The sequence below is a fragment of the Molothrus aeneus genome, chromosome 3 (assembly GCF_037042795.1).
Source record: "Molothrus aeneus isolate 106 chromosome 3, BPBGC_Maene_1.0, whole genome shotgun sequence".
NCBI classification, from domain to species: domain Eukaryota; kingdom Metazoa; phylum Chordata; class Aves; order Passeriformes; family Icteridae; genus Molothrus; species Molothrus aeneus.
In genome coordinates, this window is record NC_089648.1 from 22,860,059 (window position 1) to 22,876,426 (window position 16,368).

Genomic DNA, 16,368 nt, shown 5'->3' on the forward strand with positions numbered 1-16,368 from the left:
TTAGAAGTCATGATCCACAGGAATATATGTCCATATCATTACAAACTTGCCATTTCAGGTAACAAAGTCGTGTTGGTTTGACCTGTTTTGTATAGGTTATGTTGACCAATACAAGCTTTTTTCTACAAGTTTAATTTAATTCTATAACAGTATTTTCATTTCCTTTTTGATATTTATGTGAAACTATTTGGCATATGCCTTGTATTTCCCGTTCACTGACGTTATGTTTTGACTGTTTTTTCACTCAGGGGAGTTCCTTGGTGTTTCAGAATTGGCTAAAAATTATTTGGCAGGGACAGCTTGCCCTTCAGAACTTATTCAAATCTAGGACTTGGTCTTACAGTATCTTAAGCACCTTCCACGGAAGATGGTGTGAGCAGAGTTGCATCCCTTGAGCTGGGATGCAAAACAAAAGCTGTTTCTTAGCTGAACTCCATTAAGGTTTTCAGTCTATAAATTCCAAATTATTTTTTTGACATAGCAGATTTGCTCCTGTGAAAACTCTGTGAGAAACATAATTCAACAAATAGGACAATAAACAACAACAACAACAAAAAATATTCTTTTTTAAAGTAAGCCAAAAGTTGTGAAGTTGCTCTCAAAGATGTGGTTTAACCGCACTCTTATGTATAGATCACAGAACAGCTGGGGTTGGAGGGCACTGCTGGAGATCATCTGTTCAAGCCCCAGGCCAAAGCAGGGCTCACCTAGAGCAGGTTGCACAGGATCCTGCCCAGGCAGGTGTTCAGTACCTCCAGAGAAGGAGAATCCACAGCCTCTCTGGGCAACCTGTTTTGAAATCCTGTAGAAATAAATGCATTTACTTTCTTGTTTTGTAGCCACTGCCTGCAGGGGATTGGAACTGTCTTCAAAGACAGTTTGGTTGAGTATATATTAGAAGTTAAGTAAATGACCAGTCAGTTTGTTATTTTTATAAAATCTCTTGGTAAAATATGAAATACTTTAAGATGTTGGTAATTCAGTAAAAGTACACGCAGCCAGTAAAAATACAATGGTGGGACTCTATGTTTCAAAGTTTTGAGTTATGCAGACTTTTTCTTCTTTGTGAGGAGGAAAGGAAAGCAAAGAATACAAAAGAATTGTTACAGAATTTCAGAAAGAGAATGATGGATATAATCCTACAATATTATCATTGTCTTACTTGCCTCTGTCACAGCTTTTTTATCCAGAATAGCAAATAGTCTGTGTAAAAACTAAGCAGGGTTTTCAATCCAAAAAAATGTCTTTTATACATTATTCATTTTCCTTGGCAGAAGTCTTAGCTATTTGAGAGAGCAGAAGTTTTTTGTGATTTAAAAGGGAATGTAAAACCCGAACTTGTGTACCAAAGTTTAATAAAGATCTATTATGTATGTGAAAAATCAATATATATAAAATTATATGTGCAGTCATTCGGACAGCTGACTTAGCACAGAAAACTTTAAAAAACATTTCAAGCATACTATAAGCTATCTAGTTTTACATATCTCTGTTCTGAAACTTGGGGGTTTACATGTGTTTCTAGTAGTTAATGTCCTATCTGAATAAATATTATTTCTGTTATTATTTCAGACTACAAATGAAGTTGTTCTTGCTGTGGAATTCCATCCCACTGATGCAAATACCATAATAACATGTGGCAAATCTCATATATTTTTCTGGACCTGGAGTGGCAATTCATTATCAAGGAAGCAAGGGATATTTGGGGTAATAATATGTTGATACCTGGACAGTTTTAAATCAATGGAAGTCATATTTTCTGTACATTTGCTTCATTGTTACCGTGTACTGTCTGATCAGAGAGGTAAACGCACAAAAAAGGCTAAATTCTGCTTGTGTGTATGCAGGGTGTAAGAGTGTGGGCACACTATTCTAATTATGTAACAAGTACAAGCAATTACCCCTTTCTCTTGCTTATTTTGTTTCAGAAATATGAGAAACCCAAATTTGTTCAGTGTTTGGCTTTCTTGGGAAATGGTGATGTGCTCACTGGAGACTCAGGTGGGATAATACTTATATGGGGCAAAACTACTGTAGAAGCTACTCCAGGAAAAGGAGCTAAAGGTAGGACATGTTCAGGGTTAATCACAGATTTTGCATAGTCTGTAGAAGACAAACATAAAGGTTGGCACTAGGGAAGGAATAGAGAAAGGCCTGACTCAGAGCATACACTTCCTGTCAGTAACGAGCGGTACCAAAGTCCTGCAAGTCCTGTGAATTTGCTGACTTAAGAGCAGTCTGGAATTTCTCTCTAACTAAAGAGACTGTGCATGAAATGAATGAAAACTACTTTATCTAAATGTTTTGCATTTTTAAAAAATGTGATTAATCAGCTCTCCTTTGATCTGGTGATTTGAAAAAGCCTGTAGGATCAGTTTAGGGATTCTGCAGGCTGCCTTTGCCTCTTAAGGCTTATGTTGCACCATGCTTAGTCTCAGGAATTCCATTAAGTGGTGGAGCTGACATTAATAGGACTAGTATGTGAAGTACAATTACAATGCTTAGTTGTAGCAGTTACATGAATAACAGTTTTTGGTTTAGCAGACACTCACGTCTTGATATACTTTAAGAAAATAACTTTGAAATTGAACTAACTCTTTAGAGCAAAGCTTTTGTAAAAAAGAAAGGAAAATCATTTGTTACCCAACATATGCAGACCTGGCACAGTTGAGCCCTCATAAATTCAATGATAATTCATTTTACTTGGCAGCTATTTCAAACACTCTGGTTTAAATTGGTATGCCAGGAAAACATTCATGTAGAAAGTACATTTTTAACAGTAAGTCTGATTTTGTAGGTAAATCTTTTTTTCATCTTTCAAGTTAACTGCAATGGAAAAGTAATTCAACATAACATCTGATATTTAATTTTCAATTTTTGTGCAAAAATAACCTTTTTTCAGTATAACCCTAAGCGTTATCAGATAGAATATTTATTTACACTGGCTTAACTAACATTGGGGTTTTTAGTTGGTTTATCACATTAGATTGGTCACGGGACTTGATCTCATACTCTGTTTCACAGTGTGAGAGCACACTGATTTGAACTGACTTGAGCCACAGGCAGAGTCAGCAAAGTTCAGCTCATAGCTGGGTGCTGCTCCACTTTTTCTGTGATTGCTATTTGAAAGTATGCAGCACCAGAATCTTTTGTTTAGTTTTTTTTTTTAATTTTTCAACAGCAGTTCTTTTGATGTGAAGGACCCAATGAGGATGCAAAAAGCTTCTTTTGCTACCCTTGTTTAATTTTCTCATCTCTTTCATGCTTCCAAGTATTTTCCTTTGGGTAGACTGCTGTCTTGATAGATGCCAAATGCTGGTTGTACTATTTTTATGTGTGGCAGCACATATCCAGCTTTAGATATTAGGTTCATGCATCCTGGAAACTTTGCTATAAATAATTGGCCTTTTATTCCCAAAAGACTATAGACAACAAGTCTTCTAGTTTCTTTTAATAAAGTAGCTTTACTTATTTTCTAATAATGACTTGCTAAATATTTTTTGACTCTAAAAGACAGTTTCTCTTGCATCTGGAAAAACCGTGTTCTTTTGGAAAGCAGAGAAATGAAAGCATTCTACCAGTTGTTGGTTTTGGTTTTGCCTTCACATTTTGTAGGACAGTCAATCTAGAAAAGTTTTTCTTGAGAAAGGAGGGCCCTTTGTTTTATCTTTTTATCCTGTAAGAAAACACTACCACCTTGTGTTTGCAATACTAAGAGCCTGACAGTCCAAATGTAATTATTATTATTATACACTTCCTTTATTTTTCTGCCTAAAGGCAGAGCTTCTCATAAACCACAGGTAAAAAAAATGAGAAGTGTTCTTTCTTATTTTCTTTTTTGTGCTTATAGGAGTATATCAGATAAGCAAACAAATCAAAGCTCATGATGGCAGTGTGTTCACACTCTGTCAGATGAGGAATGGAATGCTGCTAACTGGAGGTGGGAAAGACCGAAAGATCATCCTGTGGGATCATGATTTGAATCCTGAAAGGGAAATTGAGGTAAGAAAGCAAGAGTGACAGGGAAATTGCCTTGAAGAAGGTATTGGCTAGCAAGACAGAGCCTTCCCCACTCTTAGTAGGGGAAGTTAGGAAGAAAGAATACCTTCTGGTTGCTGTTTTTTAAGTGGAAAACAATGTTTTATTATAAAAGTGTTTAAATTTTAGCCTATAAATGAGCCTATATGAGACTTCAGTTTTCCTGTGTTTAAATTGAACAGAAATGTTAAGGGTTTTCTTTCTTCAAAACCCTTCCTTAGTTGTTTGGGGGTTTTTTAATTCATCCTGTTTGAGAGGACGTATGAGGATATTCTTTAGTATTGCCTGTGTTTTTAAAAGTTTGCCTCTCTGGAGAAAGACAATGTCACCAGCATTTGAGGGTTTTAGTAGAATGTTTGACATAAGGTAAACAAGGGGTAGAATGCATACTGGAACTCTGTAATAATTAATAAGCTGTGATGAGGAATGTCTTTTAAATTTAGCCTTAACCCAGTGTTCAGTGAATATGTCTGTTCTTTGTGATTTGGCAATATGGCAGCGCTAGGTCAGTGGGAATGAATTGAAAAAGGTCATGTATTTTGGATTTTAAAAACTTGGGTTTTCCCTTATCTTGAAATAATGTGTTCTACTAAAACAGTTCTTTAAACCCTGGTTTACTCCACTTACCCATTGTCCGTTTGTAGTAGCATTTTTTTCTTAGCACTTATGTAAGTTTAATCTAGGATTTGTTACTGCCTTGAGTCTTATACTGACATCTAGAAAACATGGCAGTGAAGGAAACCACTGACTATGATATACAATTCTTAGGCTTAAGTAACATACTTCATTCTTACCAGTGTCTCTGTTTTCCTTTTGTTAATAATATTATGTTAAAGCTAATTTTTACATTACCAGAATCCTGACAGATTGATTTTTCTATCTTCTGTTATCACTTAATATTAGTGTATTTTCTCAAATGAAATAATTTAGAGAACAAACAATTGCACACTGTAAAAAAATGCAGTGCCTTAGAATTCAAGCCTGCAATAAACAGTCATTAAAATTCAGAATCATTGCTAACATAAGGCATATGAACATTTACTTTAGGCTCATCAGGAAACATTAAGAAAATCAGGAAGCATTTACGGTGTGCTACAAGATTTTTCTTGGTTTTCAAAACCTGTTTTGGAAAGTAAATAGTAACTGCATATTATCCCTTTCCTTGTAAGATGAGTTGTAAGGCTGTGGACTGCATTTGTTTAGTGAATCTGACACTTAAAAGCTATTTAATTTAATAAGTAAATTTTTTTCTACTTATTTCTAGTTATTAAAATGATATAACTGTGATTGTCTCAGAATAAGATCTTGTACGTCTGTACTGAACAAATGTTCAGTACAGACATACAAGAAAAAAAAGAACGAGGGAGGTTTCAGGTCAAGCCCTGGTTGAGGTAATAATAATTGGATTGTTCTTTTTACTGGGAGAACTCCAGTTCTGATACTGTCACTGTGCTCTATTTGTGACCTGTCAGGATGCCCAATGTGGTTTGACAGATGTTTCTTTTCCCAGGTTCCTGACCAGTATGGAACAATCAGAGCAGTAGCAGAAGGAAAAGCTGATCAGTTTTTAGTGGGTACTTCACGAAACTTTGTTTTGAGGGGAACATTTAATGATGGTTTCGTAGTAGAGGTACAGGTGAGCATAGCTTGTTTTTTTCATGTATAACCCAAAAATGTAAAGATTTTCTGATGTGCTATTTTAAGAATTTTAATTTTATTATTTGTTAAATCACATGTGGTTTCTTTCTAGGGACATACAGATGAACTTTGGGGACTGGCATCTCATCCTTTCAAAGACTTATTTTTAACATGTGCCCAAGATAGGCAAGTTTGTATGTGGAACTCTGTGGACCACACACTGGAATGGACCAGGCTGCTAGATGTATGTCAACCCCTTAATTTAAATATAAAGCTAGAAAATAGGAAAAAGCATTTAATCTCTGAAACACTCTTGTCTCACCTGATTGCAAGCAAAAATCCTGCAGTTATGCTTTTAAAAACAGCTATCTGAAGCTTTGATAAACTTGGCAAGGTTCATCATACATTATGTAACATGTAATCTGGTTACCATTGCTTGATGTCATTTTGACAAGCCAATTGAATAAGTCTTAGTCATTTATTCTTGTTACAGTTTATTTTTTTCCCTGTTATTCAAACAATCTGAAGAGGGTATCATACAGTTGTGAAGGTTTGGCTTTAGATGTCCTTTCCTTCTGTCATTCGTTTTGTAGTTTGGCTAGTTCTCTGCTAATATCCAAGCAAAATCATTTTTTACAGAGAAATGTCGGCCTTTCTGTGTAACACCTTTCACAAGGTGTTCTTGCAGTGCATGTCACTGATACTCTGAGAGCAGAGCTGTCTGAGGGTTAGCATGCTGCTAAGGGATTGGTTTTTCCTGTGTCAGCTCAGCTGAGACTTTTAGGACAGCCTTGGTGCAAGGAGAGGTGTTGTGCCCTGGGGATGCAGCCGGGGCAGTAACGTGTCTGTGCCTCCCGTGCAGGAACCCGGGCACTGTGCGGATTTCCATCCCAGCGGAGCAGTGGTCGCCATAGGAACCCACTCGGGCAGGTAAACGCCTTCCAGCTGAGCTGTGATGACAGAAGGTGCAAAGGAGACACTTTATACAGTGCGCCTTTTAATTGGAGTTCATTTGCTTTTTATTCTTTTTACTTGAGGTTATGGAGCCTAAGAAGCATGGCAGAAGGAGGCAGAGCATCTTATATGTCTTAGAGAGAGAGGCATTGTTTGGTTGTTGTTAGGCTGGTTTGGTCTTTTTAACATGAAATGTTAAATGAAAGTCCAAATCTTGATTTCTTTTTTTTAGCTAATTTTTTGCAGAGATTTCTCTGAGCACTCCTTATTGTCTGTTCCAAGTATTACATATTTTGATGTTATGTGCACGTTACATTTCTTTTTAAGACAGGTACAGTACAGATCTTTGTCCTTCCCAAATCAAACATACTTGCAACCTTTTAAACTGAGATGGATAGGCAAGTGAACAGACTTGTATTTTGACTTTTGTGTAAGACAGAGTTCAGCAAGGCACACTGCTGCACTGAAGTGATACTGAACTGTTCCTATTCTTCCTGAAGTCATCGTGCCTTTGCAAGCTGTCAGAGCACAAACTGAGTCTTTTTGACTTGGGCTTCTTACAGTGGAAGAAAAAAGTTACATTATTTCATAGTCAGACTCTGGCTTGGCATCATCTCCCAGGAAGGGAGTACCATTGTACCAATTAAAAGAAAAAACTGGTTGTTCATAGCTTTAGAAAGGTGAGAGGAGCACATATTAAGTCTACTAGCATTTTTGTTCTGTGTTTCACTTATACTCATGGTTGATAACTTGATGATAAAATAATGCCTGGTGCATGTAAGAAAATTGCGAATATTTTTGTGTGTTTAATTTGCCAGCTAGAATTTTTTTTACCTAACCTCATGCCTAAAGACCATTTGAAGTTTGGTTTTTAGAAACTGCTGAGCATGTGCAACACCCTTAAAATTTCCTGAAAAATGAAATGCTAAATATTTTTAGGGAGTTTCCTCCAAGATGAAGATGCAGTCTGCACTAAATTCATTAGGTGTAATATCAGGCTACAAAATCAAGTTTACCTTCTAGTAAAAACCTTGCTGAGCTCTTGTATATTTGATTACCACATTGAACCTTTCCATCTTAAAATTATAAACATTAAGTTGAATGAATGTTTCTGTCTTCATTAAACACAGCAGAATATACAGGCCTAAGAGTACTTTAAATGGGTAAAAGCAAAACAATGTCAGGCTGTTTCTTCAGAGTTTTTAGATGTTTTTGAACTTCTCTTAAAGCACAGTCAAGGCACGTTGCATGGCCAAAGCATTCGGTCTGTTACTTGCTTTTGGTTGACTTTTTTTTTTTTCACTCTCCTGGAGCATTTAGTGTTATGCTTTAAGTTTGGCACTTTCAGTTTAAATTCTTATTTTTAATTTACTTGAGGCAATGAGTTTATACTGCGTTCAAGAAGTTTATGATGATGGCCTTGGAGTTTTTTGGGATTTTTTTTTTGCCTTCAGTAAAAAGAGTTTTTAAGCAGTTATATTTTCACCATTATATTTTAGTGCGTTCTGAAATTGTATAGTTCAATGATGGGTTAGAGATATACAAATGAAACTGAGTTGAAATGAGACCTGGTAAGTGTATAAGTGGATGAGAAATAAATGGAGTTGAGTCAAGATAAACAAAACAGTTTTAAAATTACTGCCTATGCAGCAGCATCATGCAGTGCTTTCTGTGCCAGAAAATCTGGTCCAAGGGAGTTATTTCCCAAGGAATGAGGGCTGTATCATATATCTCGATTAACAAAAGAAAAAATAATCTCAAACCCATAACAAATATTTTAATAATTTGATTAATAGCCTAAAAATCTTAAAGCAAATATTAAATGAGACTAATCTGTTTAGAACTCAGTAAACCCAAACCTTGAGTGTCTCTGTTCTAGTGCTGCTCAGCTTTCAGCACAGAGGTGAGTAAGACAGGGACAAGGAATGGAGCACTAAGAAAGCTGGGTTTGTTGGTTAAAGTTGAGGTAGCAAAAGAAAACTGACTTTTGTCCCTTTTTCTGTATTCTTGTCTGTTGTTTTACAGTGGTGTGTTTTTTATCAGGTCAAACATCATGCTTTTGCTGGGTTTTTCACATATCACTTTCCATGATAAATATTCCAGTATCATTTCCCCTTTTGGGCTGTCTGCACAGGGTCTACTGTAGGTTTTGTTTCCACTTCCATAAATACCTGCTGTGGACCTGCTCATCAGTTGTTTGGCAGTACTAATTCTTTCTGTGGGTCCTGCTGCTTGCTGAAAAAGCACAGCTGGAAAACTAAAAAAGTTTTTTTTGAGGCACTTTTCAGATCCTTTTGCCCTGCTTCCAGTGGTACTGTTTGCAGGGAATTAGATCTTTCTGTGACTAATCATGTAGAATATCTTGAGTACTAAGCATATGAATAATCAAAGGCGCTGTAGAAAAAAAGACTAACAAGATTCTAAGAAAAATGTTAATATTGGTAAGAAAACTGAAGGCCGAAGGGCAAGGTTAGTGTAAGACAGAGCCACAAGGAAATAAATCAGGCAATAGAGGCCAATCAGGTGAACATTACCTGTTTTCCACTGGTTCTGTCTGTCTTGCAAACAGGTTATTCCGCAGTCCGTGCCATGTGGGTTGGGGGTTTTCTATGTGTATTTTATTTGATTTCTTTCATGTGGCTCCCTAACCACAAGATGGCTTAAGCCATTGGGACCAGGCTGCTTTCCAGATGGCTGGCTGTTGGACCCTGGATGAGCATGAGCTGGAATCTCATCCCCACCCATGGAAAGCAATGTGTGATATTGTTCCTGGGGTTCATTTTACACCTTTGCTGGGGAATAAATGGTCCCGGTTTAGCAATGTTCCACTGAGTTCACTTTGAGACAGGGGCTGGAATTCCCTTGTTCATTTCCACATTGTTTGAACTTGCCATTAGGGATGGAAGCCTACCTGTGGCATATGTTCATGGTTCATATGTGCCTATGTGGCATATGTTCATGGCTGCGAGAGCAGAAGTTTGGAGCAAAGAAGTTAAATTCCGAGTACAGCTCCAATGTATTAAGCCATATTGACACCTTCTGTTTTCATGATCTGTGGGTATGAATACATATTTTTTTAAATGGTCATTGTCTCTGTGTTGCAAATGTTCAGTGTATTTAGGAGTTGGGTGGGCATCAGAGCCATTGTGAAATGCTCAGTTTCTGCACATATTGCACATCTTGCTGTCAGTGGCCATTTTGGTCTGTGTGCCAGTGAGTTTTTGTAAGCATCTCACATGTGCCTCTTAAATAATAAACTGCAAGTTAAAAGTTATTGTAAAAGAATAAAAAATGGAATTAATTACCTTAGCTACAAATCATCCAAGCAAGAAATATAAAATAAAGTGATAGTTTATGAACCATCAATTCTAGTGAATGGTTGGTTATTCCTTCTTTCTTCAATAAAATTATTCATAGAAATGAAAAGGATCGAGAGAAAAATACCAAGCTAGAATAGAATTTGTGTTTGCAATGAGTACAGAAATGTTTTCCACTTACATCTGCTATTTCTTTATTTTTTTAACTTTGTTTTATAAAAATAGAAAGATCAGTTTTTATCTCAAAACTTATCTCCAAAATAGGGAAGTAGAATGAAATTCAGCTTAAGGCTTAATAATTATGCAGTCTTATTTTCTGTTTGGTAGCATGTTTGTTGTCCAGTAGATGTTTTGGTGATTATTACAGTGTTCAGGAAAGGGGAAAAAATTAAATGGTATTTAGAATCTTTCATATATTGTTCACTGAAACTTGTCTTGCTTTGTGAACCAGAAAAGTGTTCCATTAAAAACAGATGTGCTCTATGCTGCCCTAGAGGGGCATAAGATGATGAAGGCAGGCAGCAGTTATGGCTCTTTAACTTGTTCTTTTGTTTAGTGGAAGTGATACTTACTGGAATTCTCCTCTCTCTAGGTGGTTTGTTTTGGATGCAGAAACGAGGGATCTGGTTTCAATACACACTGATGGCAACGAACAGCTTTCAGTGATGCGCTACTCAGTAGGTAGGCAGACTTGGACAGTCAGAATAATTCTGATAAACCAGATGGATGTTCTGTTGAATGGTGTTAAACTAGTCCCCAGACATTAGAAAAGGCACAGCTTTGAAAAAATTGTTTCAAATGCTTAATGTGTAACTGAGGATCTGCTTAGAGATATGTTTGTGTGTACTAAATCCTGGAATTTTGTAACTGCAAACATCACTATCACCTTATTACCCTTTTCTTCATGTTCAGCTGTGCTGTCATAATAAATGCTAGCTTTGGTCCTCCAAAAAGAGTTCACAAATAGTTGACAGGTTAACAGAAAAGTCTGTAAAATATTTCTTAATATATCAGTGATATTTTAATATCCTTTTTAGTTAGTTTTCAAGTTCATTAATGCAAGCCCATAAAACTAAGCTCGTGTCTGTCTGGAAGTCAGAGCTGTTTGTGAAGTGTTTACTCTGGGATTACATGGAGTCCAAACCAGTGTTGAGTCTCCTCTTCAGACATGATATGACAAATAGTCAGAGGCTGACTCCTCTCTGTTAAAACAGGATGGAAGAACACGCTTGTAAATCTTTTTTTTTTTGTTTGCTTTCGGCTCACATGCAATGTCAGTGAGCAAAACGTTCCTCTGATGCTGCCACATGTGCCAAGCACAGCAATTTATTTTAAATCACTGATGTTCATTGACACTTAGAGGTGTTTGATTGTGATTTGTGGCAGCTCTTGTCCACATATATTTTTTTGAAGGGAGACAAGACAGAATAATGCCCATAATTTTTGAAAATTCCACATCTTTGTATGTTTAGTGTTGATTTATTTGCAGTCCTCACCTCCAAAGTTTAGCTATCCGTAGACTAAATACTCTTCTGCATTTTTGTGGTGCATAAAACTCAAGTCTGCCTGCTGTCAACAGCTTTCACAAATCTGGTGCAGTCTGAGGGTTTATATCCTGGCCATTGAACACTTATTCTAAAAAAAGCAGAAGTGAATGAACTTGTCCAAAAAACATAGCCACAAAGTAAACAGATACAGCTGAAAAGAAACATAGTGTAAACTGTTATGAATCCTTCAGTACAATTCATACAGACTAGTTTAACTGAGACTATTGTCTTAGCAATAAACCTGAAATTATTAAAATTCACAAAACAAACATTCTATTTATTTATATCAAATATTCTGTGTTGCAGATGGCACCTTACTTGCAGTTGGATCCCACGACAACTTTATTTACCTCTACGTAGTAACAGAAAATGGAAGAAAGTATAGCAGATATGGAAAATGCACTGTAAGTTTTGGAGCATGAATAATCAATTACATGATTATTACATCTTGTACATGCAATTTGATGTTATACATACATTTAGATGTTAAGCAGTGAAACTCTTTCCAGATTCATGTTTTTCTCTTTTGGTTATATGTTTTATAGTGTTTTTTCAGCATTTGGTTGATTTTAAACTTCAGTCTCTCATGGCTACTGCATCTCTTAGTGTGCAGTGATCACTTTTGCATCAGATATGACTAATTTATCAGATTATTGCCTTCTTTCTCTGAAATGGGAAATTAGCAGTAAGATAGAGAAATGCCTTGTACCTATACACTGAAACTTGTTCAAGGAAAATATTACATTTGTTTGGGGATTTTTTCCTGCTATTGGTGAAGTACTTCTTGAACCAACATAATATTAGGGTAGTGTAATTCCATTAGAATGTGTAGTCTCGGGGGCTGAAAATATATACAGTGTTTTCAGTTGTAATTGTTACTACAAAATTTGAACTTGAGGGATTTGCCCCAGGGTAAATAGATATAAATGTAGCATGGGTAGTGGAGCCTGTTCTTATTGTTACTTTGGATGAGGTTGTCCCAGTGCTGAAAAACAGACTATTTTTCTGTAAATGTTTAGTTACATAGTATTCTGGCCTTAACTTCAGCTATCTTTCAAGGTTAGTGAAAATATTTACATTAAGAACAAATGAAACTTAATGAGATTTGCAAATTATGTCATAAGAATAGTTTCACCTTTGAAATGTGACACACACATGGGTGTGCACTGGGGTCAGAGCAGCCTGTGTGCAGCTGTGGTGGGGGTACAGGGCTGCCAGGGCAGGCAGCAGCACTGGGTTTGCCCCATCCCTGCAGAGCCCACAGGGAGCTCAGAGCAGGGCCCCAGTGGAGCTGGTGGAGATGGCAGTGGATGTCTGCACCTTAGTACAGCATCTCACCTCAACACTTATTTTTTAACCATAGAGTATAAAATCACTCAGAGATGGCTAATCCTAACATACATAATATTTAGTTTTCTACATATTTCAAGGCCTTTGTGAGCTCTTTGAAGATATTTAAGATCATTTATTTCTATGCATTATGTATGTGGAGACAGCATATTGCAATTTAATCCAACATCTAGATGTCCCTCTATCCAGCTGCCTAGGCAGGAAAGAGGTTTGTAAAAATTGGTGCGGGAGAATTGAGCATTGTTGCACCCAGGCAGAAGTGTCAAAGCTTCAAAGCAGACTTCTGTTCTGCTTTTCCATTCAGTGTGAGTGACTGCATGTAGAATACCAAAGCAGCAGCACGGTTTGTGTCAGGGCTGAGCTCCCTGCCCCTCCCAGCCGGTGCAGAAGGCAGCGATGTGGAGCTGTCGGCCAGAGCTCGCTGTGAGGCTGCAGATCCGATTTCACTTGCCCTGCGCCTCCCCTGTGCTCCCTGCCAGGCCCATACCAGCTTGATGCTAAGCAGGGAGACACCCAGGCATGCTCAGGACCCGGAGCACTCTCCTGGCACTGCATCCTTCTGGCATTCTGTCATTCGGTAGCCTCACGGGTGACCTCCAAATAGTATGACTCAGTCCTCCTGGTAGTTAACTTCTGGTTGTTTCTTCCAGCTTGAATACATTATTTGAATTCTTTCAGAAGGATTTTATCTACTGAACCAGAATTAGCTGGTTCATAAGGGCTGTATGCCTGCTGTTAGGTTTAAATCCCCTCTCAGTCACAGCCAGGCATTCTGCTGCTGCTAGAGAGGCAAGTCTCTAGACCTGTGGGTCTGTTTCCACAGCAAGGGATAGTGTTGGCTGTGATCAGAACCTCAGATGAGCCAAAGCAACCATTTTGACAGTGCAGCTGTTTTTTGAGGGCTCCAGCTATGCAGTCAGCAGTGTGAAGGTGTGGGCTGGGGCTGAGCTTCCGGCGTGTCAGCAATTCCCGGGTAGCTGCTGCTGTCTCTGTTTGCCTTACATCAGAGACACCTTAGCAAAACAGGAGTCAGTGCTGGGCATTTACTCAGAGGGCTGTGGGGTGAAAGCCACACAGACAGCCACTCTGAAGTATTTGGTACACTGAAGTGATTAGTGTGCCTGTCCTAGAGGCTGTGGGCATTTTGAACCTTGCACCACTGAAGTCTGAAACAGATAAACACTGCCAATGGAGGAAGGAGTTTCCATTTAGTCAGATAGTTTTCGTAGCTGGTAGTAATATGAATCATTCATTGTATATAAAGGTACAGAGAAGGAGAGAGTAAAATGTTGCCTTATTGGTGGCCAGCTACAAAAGAAAGATTTTAATAGAAAACGGGATCCTCCTAATGCAAATATGATAACAATGTTGTGCTCCAGTTCGTCATTTGGTGATCACTTGCCTGAAGGGATTTTGCAGCCTGGAGCCCCCTGGCCAATTGCTTTGTTCCCTCCCCCCACCAACCCCAGGAATTTTAACAGCTGCCAAATGTCTGTCAGGATTTTGTAAATGACTGACCGATTCTTTTCCATGTTGGAGTTCGATTGCAAATTGGAAGACTTGGAAAAGAAGGGAGGGAGAAAAAAATCCTAGCCAATTGTGCCCTTTTTTTTTAGTACCAAGTTTGCACGTCAGTATCATATGTCTCACCCATGACTGCAAAGCAGTTATGTCAATACACAGTTCCTCTGCTTGAGGCAGAGACTCCTGCATAAGTAAACAAATCATAAAGGCCAGCTTTTCTCCTAAATGTTTTTGCAGTCTCTCACAAAGGACCTGGGAACAGGGAGATGGGACAGGGGTGTATTTCTACATGTTATTCTGGAAGCAATCAGGATCTCTTAGAGTTCTCTGTGGAAGAAGCTGGTGTGGTGGGTGGTACAGCAGCCAGTGCAGAGCTTCTGCATGGCCCTGGTGTGGCTGCTGCAGGCTGTGCCAAGAGACCCTCTGGGGGCTTCGGGACATCTTGTTCATAATGCCCACTGAGGGAGGCACATGGATTGACATCTGTCAGTCAAGAATGTGGCAGTTTGTTTCCTGGCAGAATGACTATGAAAGGGAGAAAATAGATGGTCTTACAAGGGGAAAAAGAGCAGTAAGAAGAAATAGAAGGGTGGAAGAGGAAGAGTGACATGGATGTCACTTTTATTAATTTCCTGCCCATGATTCCTACCTTATATAAATTTGTGGCTTCTCTGGAACCTTTCATAGCTTTATTATTACTGTTATTATTACTCTTAGTTTCCTCAAAAGAAGTTTGTGCACAGAAAAAATACTCTGTCCTGCAGCATCTTCCTCAAAGATCTTCCTGGTCTTCTTCCTCAAAACCAAAGCCAGGTCCTTAACCCTCAGTGTGCTCTTAATGGTGATTACTAAGCAACTAGACCAAAGGGTTTTGATTGTTAATAAAGGTGACCCAGTGCACCTTTCAAAGCTAGTGCTAACATGGTGCAGTGCACAAAGCACAGCAGAGCCTTTCAACAAGCTTAGAAGTGTATTCTTGTAACACCAGTCCATGATCCTGTGCTTCTGCATGGTGGTTGTTAACCAAGGTATCCTAAGTTTTTAGGATGAGCAAGGGTTATTTGCATGAGTGTGCATTTAATGGAGGTTATATTAAATGGATAGAGAAATAAAGAAATCCTATCTGACACTCTTTTATTAGGATCTAAAACTGATCCTGTGCAAGTTACTTGCTTTTCACAGTCAGTAGCAATGTGTATGTTCCTAATTCCAGTATAAACTGGGGCTCATCCATATTTCAGCATCATGCCTTCTAGGAGTAAATCATTCTGGAGTCCAAGAGGGCCAGGCTTTACAAGGGACAGCTGGAGAGGCACGATGCCCAGCCTGTGTTTGTTTAGCTGTTGGGGAGTGTGGCAATGGGACTAAGGAGCCTCTAAAGGCACACAAGTGAACTGCAGCCAACCTGGGGCACTTGGGAAGGTTTTTGGGTTTTTTTGGTTGGGTTTTTTTTTTTTTTTTTATTGGCTGGTAACTCTCCCATCTGTGGGTGCAACTTCTGCTTCACTTTCAATTAAAATCAGTTGTTTCACACTGGTGTTACTGCATTCTTCTTCAGGGACATTCCAGCTATATTACACACCTTGACTGGTCCCCAGACAACAAGTATATAATGTCCAACTCAGGAGACTATGAAATACTATACTGTAAGTATGAAATTAAATACACTGGAAACAGAAATATGTATTAGCTGTCAGATTATTTAGAAAAGTGTGTTTGATCAGGACTGTACAAAATGCTTACTGACAAAGGGACTGATTTGAACTTGTGTAACCTGATATCTTGATGTTATTCAGAGCTGTGTGTTACCTAATGGCAATGCCAAATATAGCTTACTTCTTTACAAGGTCATAAATCAGTTTAACAGTGTAGAATTTACAGAACAAGTGGCTCTACGACTTGATGTTGGCCAAAAGTTCTGTAGATTGAAAATAATATATACAGTTGTCTAATTAGTGTCAACAATACCAGTTATTTTGGGGGAATAAAATCAGTGGGCC

At 38.1% G+C, this 16,368-nt stretch overlaps 1 protein-coding gene across 2 annotated transcripts in view; it reads left to right on the forward strand.

The window, feature by feature from the left end:
* The window catches only part of EML4 (EMAP like 4), a 146,965-nt gene that overhangs the window by 121,780 nt on the left and 8,817 nt on the right, over positions 1-16,368 (forward strand). For both annotated transcript variants that reach the window (XM_066546491.1, XM_066546490.1), the window contains 9 exons: positions 1,573-1,707; positions 1,929-2,064; positions 3,851-4,002; positions 5,549-5,674; positions 5,789-5,920; positions 6,539-6,606; positions 10,540-10,628; positions 11,801-11,898; positions 15,927-16,014. In XM_066546491.1, the coding sequence (XP_066402588.1) occupies positions 1,573-1,707; positions 1,929-2,064; positions 3,851-4,002; positions 5,549-5,674; positions 5,789-5,920; positions 6,539-6,606; positions 10,540-10,628; positions 11,801-11,898; positions 15,927-16,014 (1,024 nt within the window). The remainder of the gene's footprint in view (positions 1-1,572; positions 1,708-1,928; positions 2,065-3,850; positions 4,003-5,548; positions 5,675-5,788; positions 5,921-6,538; positions 6,607-10,539; positions 10,629-11,800; positions 11,899-15,926; positions 16,015-16,368) is intronic.